The sequence below is a fragment of the Bicyclus anynana genome, chromosome 25 (genome assembly GCF_947172395.1).
Source record: "Bicyclus anynana chromosome 25, ilBicAnyn1.1, whole genome shotgun sequence".
Classification (NCBI taxonomy): Eukaryota; Metazoa; Arthropoda; class Insecta; order Lepidoptera; family Nymphalidae; genus Bicyclus; species Bicyclus anynana.
In genome coordinates, this window is record NC_069107.1 from 3,748,358 (window position 1) to 3,762,544 (window position 14,187).

The 14,187-nt window shown below is 37.5% G+C and overlaps 1 protein-coding gene across 4 annotated transcripts in view; it reads left to right on the forward strand.

Annotated features, from left to right (window-relative positions):
* LOC112046543 (IQ motif and SEC7 domain-containing protein 2) overlaps positions 1 to 14,187 on the forward strand; it is a 243,297-nt gene that overhangs the window by 105,110 nt on the left and 124,000 nt on the right. For all 4 annotated transcript variants that reach the window (XM_024083211.2, XM_024083212.2, XM_052889355.1 and 1 more), the window contains exon 2: positions 3,764 to 4,092. In XM_024083211.2, the coding sequence (XP_023938979.2) occupies positions 3,944 to 4,092 (149 nt within the window). In that variant the 5' untranslated portion in view covers positions 3,764 to 3,943. The remainder of the gene's footprint in view (positions 1 to 3,763; positions 4,093 to 14,187) is intronic.

Consider the following 14,187-nt stretch of genomic DNA (forward strand, 5'->3'; position numbering starts at 1 on the left):
AGGATGGACGCCATACAGACCACCACCATCAGACCAGATGGACAGATGAACCTCTCTCATTCTGACAGGAGACTCGTGCTCATCAGCGAGCCGATTAGGGCTTGACCTTAACTGGGAATAGAATTTATAACACCTAATTTATAAAGCTCAGCATTCTCTCCCTCTTTCTAAAGAGTATGGTCCCAGTCACGGCGGCCTAACAAAATTTATTTCACTAAAAGTCACGTAGTAATTAGTATGGATAGACAAGGCACGTAGGAGGTTGGACCAGCATAATAATCACCAATTTTCTAAAAAGCAACTCTGCGGGTTTACCTATCTCTAGCACAATAACAAACTGGTTAGCCTTTGATAATCGTTATATAGCTTTTTACTTTACTAGCCGACGTCCCGCGATTTCGCCCGCATAGCTTCCATTCTCGTGCGAATATGGGGATAAAATATAGCCTATGACACTCACAAATGACGTGGCTTTTAAGTGGTAAAAGAATTTTCAAAATCGGTTCAGTAGATTCAGAGATTACCCTAAAATACCATAAACTTTACCTCTTTATAATAACAGAAGGTATAGATTTATTACAATTAAGGAATTTTGTTTTAACCGATAGAGGAAATTCAAACATACAAATATACATTAATTCTGGGAAGGTTTTAATATTAAAAGTTCGTTTTTCCTTGTGTATTTTCGAACACTTTGTTTGGTAATCAGGAAAAAGCCGATGGTCTTTTTCCTACCTACGAATGCAAGCCTACAACTAATTATAATAAAATCATAAAAAAACCCTACCTATATGATCATTCTTAACAACTCATATTAGGCTCACTGTTGAGCACGAGTCTCCTCACAGAGAGTTTAGACTAATAGTCCACCACGCTGGCTCAATGCGGATTGACAGGCTTCACACACGCAGAGAATTGAGAAAATTCTTAGGTATGCAGGTTTTCTCACGATGTTTTTCCTTCACCGTTTGAGACACGTGACATTTAATTTCCTAAAATGCAGATAACTGAACTGTTGGTGGTCCATGCCCCTGGACGGAATTCGAACCTACACCCTCTCAATCGAAGGCAGAGGTCATATGCTCTACCCAAATAAAAAATTAAAACTAGCATATTTTATGTAATACTGCCTCATACTATTCCCACTTAACAGATAATATCCTTTCAGAACGTCGTTCGAAATGAACAAACATTTGCCAGTAAACACACTAATCAATGTACAGGTATGCAGCACCGGCTCTAGTATACCTGAATGCCTAGACTTTGAGTATCCCATTTACATGTAGGCTGTATACAGCTTGAGTTGGAGTAATATAGCTCTTTGGTCAGACGAGCTGCACCGCTGCAGTAATATATAGCTATATGGCTAGAGGTAACCATTCACATACCAATGCCTATTGGTCTAAGATCCGGCATTGGAAATATATACCCTCATCTGCTATTCATTAGTGATGTTCACAGCAACGATGTTAGAAGAAAGAAGAGGTAGATAATACGCGGACCGCAAGTGGCACGTTAAAACTATGCTAATTAGCAAAGCTCATTCGCCGCACTGTCATCGCGTCGTTGACAACGCCGCTGAAATATTTTTTCTGTGCCAATTGTAAACATCGAATATGGTTTATGTGATCTATCTACCTCTTTTTTCTTCTAACATCATTAGTTCACAGTGACTCGTTGCAAATAGGTTGCCTAGTTAAATTGCGGACAAACACATTTTTCATGCGAAATCTAGAAAACCATGAACTAGATCAAAGCAACCTAATACAGTTAAATTAAGCGTAAAATAAGCTTTCATTTGACGTATTAGAAGACTAAATAACTGATGAGGGTATATAAATAACTTTACTGTTTATATCTGACAACTCTTTATTCAATTATTTTAGGTATATTAGGTATATGTGAATATTTTCTATCATTTATTTACTATCCCAATTAAATAACAGATGAGGGTATATATTTCTTCTGCCGGATCTCATACTATATAGAGAAACAGGGAGTTTTGTTTAAATCAGGCTGGCCAGTCGCCGCAAACGGTCACTATTTAGGTCAAGAATAACAATCCCACCCTTAACAATAATACAATGTAGGCATTTCAATACTCACGTGATACAAGGGTTGCCAATTAGTGATTTTTTAAAATGTAACTTATGCTCATTTGGACTGAACTTGTATGCTATGCCCATTCCCATTCTAATCTCTATGTAGTTTTACTAGCTTTTAGGTTAGTTTGGGGAAAAACTTCCTTTTTCCCTTTATCGTTAAAATTCTTTGTTTAACAGTAGCAATCATTAGCACATTATTTGTTTTAGAAAGAGTGTTAAAAAGTTACTTTAGTATCTGACTTGAACTTTATAGTTCAAAATTATTTCTCGAGTTAAAATTTTATCGCTTTTCCAGAATATGGTCAGTTTATCTCGTAGATAAATTTCATTGTATGCTTTGTGTAGTCAACAATCATTTTCGTACTTTTTCGCATACTTACAAGTAAAATGGTTATGTGAAAATAAAAACAAAGTGCACCCACTCTCACTTGTTATGGCTGAAGTAACGATCGAAAGCAGAGTAGTTTGATATTAACGTTTTTTTAAACTATTTTGACTATCACGTAGGAGTATATTCGTATACTTTATTGTCATAGATGTGAAATACAATATAAAATCTTTTCATTGTTACTTTTATCATTATAAACCTAGTTTATTTATATTTAACTAACGGATGTCTGCGGCTTCGTCCGCTCTTTGATCTCTTAAATCCGGCCCTATCGCAAATCCCTTCTTAGTGGATACCACTAACTGTAAACTACCTCCCTGCCAAATTTCAGCTTTGTACATCAAGCTGTTTTCAAGATTTCGTGATGGGTTGACCTTTCGCATTGATATATATTGAGATTATACATATTTGTAAAAGTTATTAGATTATTGCAACTATCGAAACTTAAGTAAAGTAAAGTTTTTATTATTTTTTCCGCGGAGTCCACAGAGGCATCGCGGATCCTTAGATTTCCACGGAGCACACTCCGAGAAAAGCTGCTATACACTTAGCAAAATATGAACTTGAATTAAAAAAATATATATTGGTTGACAACCCTATATGAGCGTTCCCACTATTTCCAGAAAACAACTAATAAAGAGAGCGATTCCCGTTATTTATGCGCCCTATATTAACATAGCTGCCGAGTCTCTGACTCCATACCGGTCTAGTTTATGAACAAAATATTCTGAATTCTCATTCCGAATGCGCGATCCTCTTTCATCCTCCACGGTACGGAACAGACGGTGATTCCCAAACTTTACCATACGTTATTCATGAAAACCTTTTTTTTTATTTGGCACATCGAGTATTACAATATGTTTATCAAGAGTATTTTTTGTCTACCGACGAAACCGATTTTAACGTATTTTGTTTTTCGAATTTTATGCTGACTTTCAATGAAAATCAAGATATGACCAAAATTTTCTTTCATAAAATAATAATTTCTGAAATAAAAACTCATTAAGTAAGTTATTTTGATAGAAAGATTTTCCAATTTTTTTTTAATTTTTATATTTTTACACTCTTTTACTATTAAAAAAATAAATAGTTATGACGGAGTACTTAACTAACTAACGGAATTACGAGTATTTCAATTGGTTTCAGATTGCTGAATATTTTCAAAACAATTAAGTAAAGCAGTATTATTTCAGTGTAACAAGTTATAGTTACGCCATGAAAATACACTTTGAGAAGCACAACACTAACGGATGATGATTTATTGTTTCAGATGCCTGAAATGTAGCCGTTTCGCGCACGGTTGTGAATTGGCCGTTTCGAGTGAAGTGCAAAAAGTGTCGATAAAAAAACCCATTCGCAAAAATTAAAATGCGCGATCGCCACTGGTTGTTCAGTGTACACTCTCACTAGTGATGTGCTGTGTCGATAGTGGTTACCGTTAGCCGTGGCGATGGCGACGATGGATTTGACGAACGAGGTGGTCCGACTGAGGGCCGAGTTGGAGAAAGTGTCGACTGAGAGGGACATGCTTCTCTGTGAAGTGTCCAACTTGAGGCGGGAGCTGGAACTGAGCGAGCTGAAACATCTGCAGGATGACAGGTTTGTGATATTTATAGTAATTTGTTATATCGATCTTTTTTTAATTATGTTGGTATTATCGATAAAGTAATGTTTGCCTATTATTTATCTAGCTTGTATATTCAATATGAAAATGAAAGCCACTACACTGATTTGACTTTTAATACGTTTTCATAGACAATGTGCTGTGAAATATTTTCTGTCGTAGGTACGTACTTATAGCACGTCAATTATTTTTTTTAATTTTTTACAAGTTAGCCCTTGACTGCAATTTCACCTGATGGTAAGTCTAAAATGGAAACGGAGGAACTTGTTAGGAGGGGGGATAAAAATCCACACCCCCTTTTTCGGTTTCTACACGACATCGTACCGGAACGCTAATTCGCTTGGCGGTACGTCTTTGTCGGTAGGGTGGTAACTAGCTATGGCCGAAGCCTCGCACCAGCTAGACCTGCACCAATTAAGAAAATCTCAATCGGCCCAGCTGGGGATCGCACCCAGGACCTCCGTTATGTAAATAAACCGCACATACCACTGCGCCACGGAGGCCGTCAATAATCCAATGCACTTATCATTGACCTGCAGGCTAATGATATCGCACTAACCTGCGTAAGGTAATTTTGGGGAGTATTTTACTAATTCTTGATTATGAATCAATGTTCCTTTAAGGCACATTGCACGTTTCACTATAGGGTGTATTTTCGCTTACCATTAGAACTAAGCCTATAGTCGAACCTGTAGGTATAAAAAAAAATCCAACTGAACTATTTGTATCTGCGAAATTAATTTACTATTACTGTCATCAGACTTAACCATAAAACTGGAATCTGGGATACACAGAATATTTATAAGGTCAATGAACTATTACATAAGTTTTCTTCGTTGGCAGAAAAATAAAAGATCGTAGTTTTCCCAGCGTCATTGAACTTTGTGACATCACAACGAACCTAATTAAGATGTCAACACAAAGCACAAAGTTTACACAGAAGACGAGATAATTTCACACCCTCTGTGTCGTGTATAGATGGTAGATACTTTGTATACACATAAACTATACAGACAAACAAAAGGGCGCCTCCGTATCGCCTTCTTTGTAAGGCTCGACAGTTGTAGGGACCTCTTACACTCCCACGGAGTGTATAGTGCGAGTTACTTTACATTTCCATGGTCTATTGATGCGGAGCTTCTTTTAAAATGTCCGGGCTTGGCTCAATGTTATTATTACACTAATATTAGAAAAAGAAAAGAAAGAAAATAAATTTATTCATATCTATAGTGACTGTCTGTAACTTTTATTACAGACAGTCACTAAATACCCTATCCTTATGACAGCATGTCTGTCTGTAACCCTTAAAAAGAAAGGGTGTACAGCTCAGCATATGCCGTGCACTACGTACAAGCATAATACACGGCGCTGATTTTCAGCTGATATTATTACATTCCAAAGTTTGTGTGTGTTTGTTTGGCACTCTTTCACGCAAATACTACTGGATGGATTTCGATGAAGTGTGGCATGGACTATTGCCATTGGCTTACTTTTTATCCCGAAAAGATCCGTGGAGTCCACAAGATTTGTGCAATACGAAGTTCAAATGCTTAGCTAGATGGCGGTATGTTTAGTTAGGGAGTCCCGATGCGATCATTCCCATACATTTTTCTATTTTTCGAAGCGTTTGCGATCGTAGAAAGAGAATCAACGTGCCACTTGGCTACAGGCCCAGGTGATAAAGATAATTGCCGGGACGGATTCATAAATTTTCTTTGGCTCTGGAATGTAACGTTACAAATCTAGCGACTCTCAACAGCTCCAAATACACTTTCCTATATAAGGAAACCTACTGGCCATTAAAAATATGATATAATCGCTTCAGCTTTTATACCTTACACTGCACAGCACCGTGTCCCTACTGCCATTGTTCAGCATGGTTGTTCCGACTGTAACGTCACGAGTCTCATATATATCTAGGCTTCAAATATTATCAGCTATAAGGAGAGGCCTGGCCTTGTAAGAGATCAGTAAAACTTAGCCGATGATAGCCGCTTCAGCTTACACCTTGCAATAAAACTTGCCGACTCCCTATTGCCATTGTTCAGCACGGTTGTTCCGACTGTGACGTCACGAGTCTCCCCTCAAGCCTGTCGCACGATGAGCCCTGAGTGACAACGAGTACGTTAGTTTCGGAGCCGAAATAAAACATTTTGGTTTTTCAAGAGCTTTAGGGAAACTTGAGTGCGCCTCGTTAGTATTGCGGTTGGGGTTAGTTTTGATGCCTTCGAAACTACCCCTTCCCGTTTTACATGTACTATTTTGTTTTAAATGGATACGATGGAAGGTACAACGAGTACTCGCTCTTGGCATGTTTTTCTGATCGCTTTTTTTGACTCCCTTGAAGATGTTTACTCCTCATCCTTCTCTGAATGACCCCCTTAACCCTCCTCTTCTAAGCACTGTTACATCACAGCACGACGTATGCCCACCGTCCTCCGTGATACTGTCACAAATACACTCCGCACCACTCTACTTTATGTGCTAGGGAAGGTAAGTTTTATTCAGCGCAGGTTTCTCAGGCTTTGCACGAAGGCCGCCGAATGGCAGGTTATGCCAATAAATAAACTAGACGCAGTAAAGGGCTGATGGGTGACAATTGACCGCAAACAGCTTTGTCTTTGTCTGTTTTATCAGACACTAGAACTGAGTAAATTTACAAATTATAGAACTTTGGAATTTTCGATGAAACAATCAGTTCTAGTGTTCGATAGGTCTAACTTTTTGTAAAGACTGTTACAATCGGTCGGATTGTAGTACCTAAGTCCGGTTTACTTGAAGCCCTTTTATTGCAACCTTGTAGATTACCGATCTATTTTAGTCGATTGACATTTTATTTAATTGAATGCATGTGGTACATGTAATACACAATCCTAGTTTTAAATAACTCTTAAATATATATGATTTGATATCTAAGAGAATATATCCTATTACGCAAATATATACGTATATATAGCAGGTATGTATATTACAAGATTACCGTCTTTAAGTTTTTGTATTGGTGATAAGTATCATTACAAAAACTTCAGACCTCCCTGGCGTTCTTGGGAATGCCTTGACTTTTAACTGAGCGGTCCTGGATACACTTTCCAGACGAGGTAATTTTGTGGATTTATGTATTTGCAAAATCGGTTCAGTTCTGGGTCTTACGATTTTAGTTGGTTTAATAGAAAATGAGGTCGCAATCAACCACTAAGTTATCGTCAGCAAAAATAAATGTGATTTTGCCGTAAAAGTACCTAAAAGAGAAACGTAATTTCAGTATTCAAAAATTTATGGGTGGAATATACGTGATGATGATGACTTTAAAATTTATATTCATCTTTCTTTCACACAGAATTAAATTGAAATTCCTTTCACTCACTTAACGTGTATTTTTGAAATGTCAAATATCTATAGGTATTATTAAAGATTCTCTTCTGCTAAGATAAAAGGAAGTTCTTAAAAATGTATTAAACCTTGAAATGGTAATCAGAACCTTTTAAATTGTGCCGCGCAAGGGAAGATTTTTTAGGTTTTAGTCTGTGGTTGCTCCTTTTTAAACGACATCCAAAAGGAAGAGGTTCTAAAGTGTATCAATTAAAAGCACAGTTGAAAAATTGGGGTAACATCCTGTTGTATAATAAATTACGTTTGATTCAATTGTTGTGAGTAGGCAAACAAATTGTAACAATAAAGACTTTTTTTATATCACGTAATGGTCGTTTCACTACATGGTGGCAGCAGTGGGATTCGAACCTAAGCCTCCAAAGAGACTGGTGAACTCGTGGCTCGGAGAACATGGTCAAGCCATCGATCCCTTTCATCATTAATAACATTCCTATGGTTTTTTTTAATTACTGACTAATTAGTCCTTACGATCTTACCTGATGTCTAAGGAAGCGTAATTGAAAGAGGTCCAAGTTTTTTCTACCCATACCCTTTGTCGGTTTCAACGCGGCATCGTACCTGAACACTAAATCGCTTGGGGCTACGTCTTTGCCGGTAAAGTAACTAGTCGCGGCCGATGCCTTTCACCAGACCAGACCTTAACTAATTAAGAAAATATAAAATCCTTAACCCAAACTGGGAAACACAGCACTACAAGTGTATTAGAGGTCATCGAAATAATTTCCTTTTTTTTTAGATTCGATTTGCAATCAGTTGATAGACTGCAAGCGGATTACTGGTAGGAAAAAATAGCGTTTGCAGACTTGCCCCTGTAGCCAAGTGGCACTTTGATTCTCTTTCTACGATCGCAAACGCTTGGAAATGTATGGGACATTTGCTATCGACAGGACAAGTGATCAAGATCTGTCATTCCCATACATTTTTCTAGCTTTAGAAGCGATCGTAGTAAGAGAATCGACGTGCCACTTAGCTACAGGGCCTGGGGACCACTGTCCTCAAGTCTTCATTGCGTCGAGTAGGTACGTCTACTCGTTTTATTTAACATTTTTACTCTATCAGCAGCCAATAGCCTACAAGCCAGTGGGTTTGGATGTTACAACAAGCTCACAACAAGCTCATTTTGTACTTCTTTATCATTTCCTGGATTGTTGGTGCTTCCAAGTATTGGTATATTTCAGTGTTGCGTGAATACTAAGGCGCATTAGCATTTGTTCTTAATATTCTATCCTGGTGTCTTTGGATGACTAGTGTGACATCAAAAGAATTAGCAAAATATTTCCTCTCTGACTATCCCAATTTGAGGGTACCTCAGGAATGTTTGATTACCCCTCTTCAATCCGGATTCTGCAGTTGTAGGTACTGCCTTCCTGAATTATATATTGCGTGAAGGGACTAAGCTCGTTCGAGATCCCCGGAAGTCCGTTTCGCTCATCCCTCAGAACCTTAAAGTGCGCTATAAAACGTGCGTTGCCTACTGATTGTCGTTCAGATTGCAGACGGATACATTTCATAAGTACGAAGACTCATGATTATATACTAGCCGACGCCTCGCGGTTTCGCCCGCGTAGTTCTCGTCCCTGTGGGAATACATAGATAAAATATAGGCTGTGACTATCACAAATACCGTGGTTTTATATCGGTAAAAGAATTTTCAAAATCGGTTCAGTAAATCCAGTGGTTATCCTCTAAAGCTTCACAAACTTACACACCTCTGTATAAGACATTACGTAAAAAACAATAAAAAAAATAAACAATTTACTTATCATATCGCTGGGTATTTGCATTCATCTCTAAGAACATACTCCTAGACTGTATCGTCAGTTATCATCATTCTCATCAAACAAACATCATCATTATCATCACCATCATCATCACCATCATCATCATCATCATCATCATCATCATCATCATCATCATCATCTCTCTTACCTTATCTCACTTAAGTCGGCAAAATACGTCAATCTCTTCTATTCGCTTCTATCATTCGTCAACCTATCATCTTTATCATACATGTCCTCTTTCATACAGTTTTTTATTATATTTTTTTTTATTATCTTTAAGTTAGCCCTTGACTACAATCTCACCTGATGGTAAGTGATGCAAACTAAAATAGAAGCGGGCTAACTTGTATCCACGCCTCATTTGATTTCTACACGACATCGTACCGGAACGCTAAATCGCTTGGCGGTACGTCTTTATCGGGTGGTGATAGATCTAGACCAATTAAGAAAACCTCAATCAGTCCAGCCGGTGATCGAATCTACTGCGCCACGGAGGCCGTCAATACTCCAACTTCTTTGGCTTTTCCCAACATCAAAAAGAAATAATATTTTGAATGAATGAAATACGTATTTTCTCTATAAGGTTCATAATGTTTCCGTTCAAAATTCAAATCGCAGTTCTCCTGCATCCATTTCATACTCGTATGTTCCGCTTTGTATGCAAAACGGGGCCCGCTGTCGCCACGTGCATTTAAATAGGAATGGCGGCAACGTACGGTTCATTACCGGCACTCGATCTGCCGCTTTCCTCAAAAGGAAAATTTTTATTATAGAACTTATGGCTAACATGCTTGCCAGTTGATTGAAAGTTTTTTTTTTTTAATTTGCCACTAACCGACGCCCCGCGGTTTCATCCGCGTAGTTCCGGTTACTGTGGGAGTGCGGGGATAAAATATGGCCTTTGTCACTCATGAATAACGTGGCTTTCTAACGGTGATAGAGTTTTCATAATCGGTTAAGTAGATCCAGAGATTAGCCCTACAATACCACAAACTTTACCTCTTTATGATATTTTTACTTATAGATGACCAAGCGATTTAGCGTTCCGGTACAATGTCGTGTAGAAACCGAATGGGGTGTGTATTTTCATCCTCCTCCTAACAAGTTAGCCAGCTTCCATCTTAGATTGCATCATCACTTACCATCAGGTGAAATTGTACTCAAGGGCTAATTTGCAAATAATTAAAAAAAAATAAAAATTAAATCCTTTTAGCTTAAATCCTTAATCCTTCTTTTTAACCGACTTCCAAAAAGGAGGAGGTTCTACGTTCGGCTGTATGTATGTTTTTTTTTTTTTTTTTTTTTTAATGTATGTCCAGCGATAATTCCGTCTTTTTTTGTTTTGTAGGGTTTACTTCCAGGGTGGTCCCATTTTTTTCATGTCAGGATCTGATGATGGCATCCTGGAGAAATTGAGGGGAACTTTCGAAAGTTGTAGAGACGGCTAGTACGTTTGTTAGTGTTTCCATAAGGTATTTTAAACCACTTCAACTTAATGAAGGTTTGGAGTTGGTCTGATGATGGAGCCGAAACACAGACGATGGAACTCGTCAAGGATTTACAGCAGTCACCTTTTGTTTGGGCTTGATTAATTTGTATTGATGAGTACTTTCCACCTATATGGGTTGTGACTGTATTAAGGGTCTGGTGATGAAGACGAGGGACAGTGAAGAGAACTCCTCGACGGTTCACAGTAGCTACCTTGTGTTTGGACTTGATAAATTTGTATTGATGAGAACTTACCACCTAGATGGATTGTGACTGTATTAAGGGTCTGATGATGAAGACGAGGGACAGTGAAGAGAACTCCTCGACGGTTCACAGTAGCTACCTTGTGTTTGGACTTGATAAATTTGTATTGATGAGAACTTTCCACCTAGAAGGATTGTGACTGTATTAAGGGTCTGGTGATGAACACGAGGGACAGTGAAGAGAACTCCTCGATTGTTCACAGTAGCTACCTTGTGTTTGGACTTGTTAAACTTGTATTGATGAGAACTTTCCACCTAGATGGATTGCGACTGTATTAAGGGTCTGGTGATGAAGACGAAGCACAGTGAAGAGAACTCCTCGACGGCTCACAGTAGCTTCCTTGTGTTTGGACTTGATAATTTTGTATTGATAAGAACTTTCCACTTAGTTGTGACTGTACACACGCAGTGGGTATGCTAACACTAAAAATAAAAAAATAAAAATTTTAATAAAAAAAATTCAACCGACTTCCAACTCAAAAAATAACTTTAACTAAAAAGCAAAAAATAACATCCTACCTATGTGCTACCTTCTGATCAGTTTGAAGGCGGTGCCAAGCCAGTGTCGTGTAGTTTAATCGTATTTAATTAAAACATCACTGGCTTGGCACCGCCTTCAAACTGATCAGAAGGTAGCACATAGGTAGGATGTTATTTTTTGCTTTTTAGTTAAAGTTATTTTTTGAGTTGGAAGTCGGTTGAATTTTTTTTATTAAAATTTTTATCTTAACTACAGCTCAAACAGATATTAAATCATTATCATCTGAAAATCGTCATAATTATAGTGTTAATATATTTCTTACTCTACTAATCTATCTTGTATCGTTAGTAGAAACTTGTTTAAAGAATACAAATCGCAAAGAGCGTCTTATTTCGTCCCTATTCCGTTGAGGCCTTAAATTAAAGAGACGTCCTCAAAATAAATATGAAACCGCTATCTTTACACCGAGACAAGACAAAACTCCAACACGGGCGCTGTAATCAAAACGTCGCTCCCGCGGGATCAGCGGAGGGCTTTCGAGGAAACATTAACCTAATTTGGACTAAACACTGCTTCCGCCATGTTGGTTTTTCCTTCGCGCCTGTTTTGTAAGTGCCTTCACTTTACAGGTTTGTGTCGCGGAGTTTTACATATTTACTAGCAGCGGATGTTCACGACGTGGTTTTAAAATCATAGTTTTTCACAATTTCGCGGGAGTTTTGAGTTTTTCACTGTATTTCCGGGATTAAAATGTTTACTAATTTGGTCTTTATTATCAATCTACTACCGAACCCGGTCAAGCTTCGCTTTGACTTATGTGCAATTCTTCCTTAATCTTTTAAAGCTTCCCTATACCTCCACGAACATTTATATATGATAAGATAAATCGCCGTTTCTAACAGCATATCGCAACCTAATTACTCTAATTAATGTAAGATGGCGCTACTATCTAATCCTCCGACATATATAGATAGATAGATTAAAATAAACATCAAAGCTCAACAATCAGCTAGAAATTTCATCTACTTACCTACTATTTGATATCCACGACGACATTACATTACACATACAGTATGACGTTTGTTACATAGAATCTCAACTTCGATTATGTCAAGTAACATACGTCAAAGTTAGTATATCAGCCTGCTGGACCTACGAGGCAGTAAGTTACAATTAACTATTAACCAATACGTCCGTAGTCAGTTGTATCACAGGACGTTTGAGCAAGATTTTGTATGTAGGTACATTGGTATTATAATTATATCAGTATTTTGTCGGACACTTACAACATAATTATATAATTTCTTTTTTAGACAGGATTTTATGCAACGCAAAACGCATATTATAAATTTTAATTATGCAGTGCTCTGAAATTTATATATTTAAGCTAAAGCTTAGTATTTGAAACATCCTAAAATTAACATAACTGGTACCAACACCGATTAATATAAACGAGAGGACATCGTTTAAATAAAAACAGTTTAAACTAAAGCGCACTAGCGACATGTCGTTCAACAAATATTCGCAATTTTTTAAAAGCAATTGCATAAACAAAGACAAATGTACCATGTGTATATTTTTTTTTTGCTTATGCAATTGCTCTCAAACTTATACCTCATAACTGCTTTCCATCATATATGATTGTAGACTTGACTATACAATGATGTCTGATGGATGGAAAGTACTTAAGTCATATATTTTTACTTTTCGCTGACATATGAAACAACATGAAAATATTGTTTTTACCAATATGAATCAACATGAAAATATTTTGTCATATTAAAATCAAATAACTCAATTCATTTTAATGTGTTAATCCAAAAAAAAAAAAATAACTTTGATAACTAACTTCAAAACTAGTGTTTAACCGCAATAATGAAACTAATATAGGAAAGAATTTATTAGAATTTAAAAACTAAAAATAATTTTCGAATCGACTTCATTTATCATTTCTGCCCACACACTGCTTTACTTGCGCTAATAATCCCCCAGTACTAAACTAAACCGACAAAAGAGAATGGTAGGCAAGACCAGCGGCATAAAATCCGGCAAGATGAGTAACGTGGCCACATAACACGTCTCTGCCTACTTCCCGCGTTACTTCCCATGCCACTCGTGCCATGTTGCGGGTCTCTTAGTGATGTCGCGAAATGTGCAGATGATTTGATAAAGACGACAATACAAAATGTATAGAAAACGAAAAGTCTCCAGTGTGGTCGTGAACTAGTGTAACAGTGGCCGTGGGATGCGTGACGTCACCGCGACCTTGCCTCAACCACTTTCCGTTTCATCAAACAGCCCAGCCCGTTAATCGGCTATATTGCTTCGACTTTGCTAACTTGTGCCATTATGTGCTAGCTTTTTACTTATTTATCTTCGAAGCTTTCGTTTTTTATCTTTTGACGGGCGTCGATTTGAATTCGAAAGTGTAAACTTACTTGACCTACTGTGTTTAAATTTAGGATGCGATAAGAGATAGAGGCTTTCTTCGATCTTAGGTCGATTCGAACTGCTTATAGGCAGTTTTCTGCAATCTGTATCGGACATTCCAGTGGCAGAACATTTTATATAAAAAAAAATCATCACATGCGGTTTCGCTTGCGTTATGTTATCGCATATATTACTACGCCCTATGATTATTATGTAGCGGTACTTTATCCGCAACGG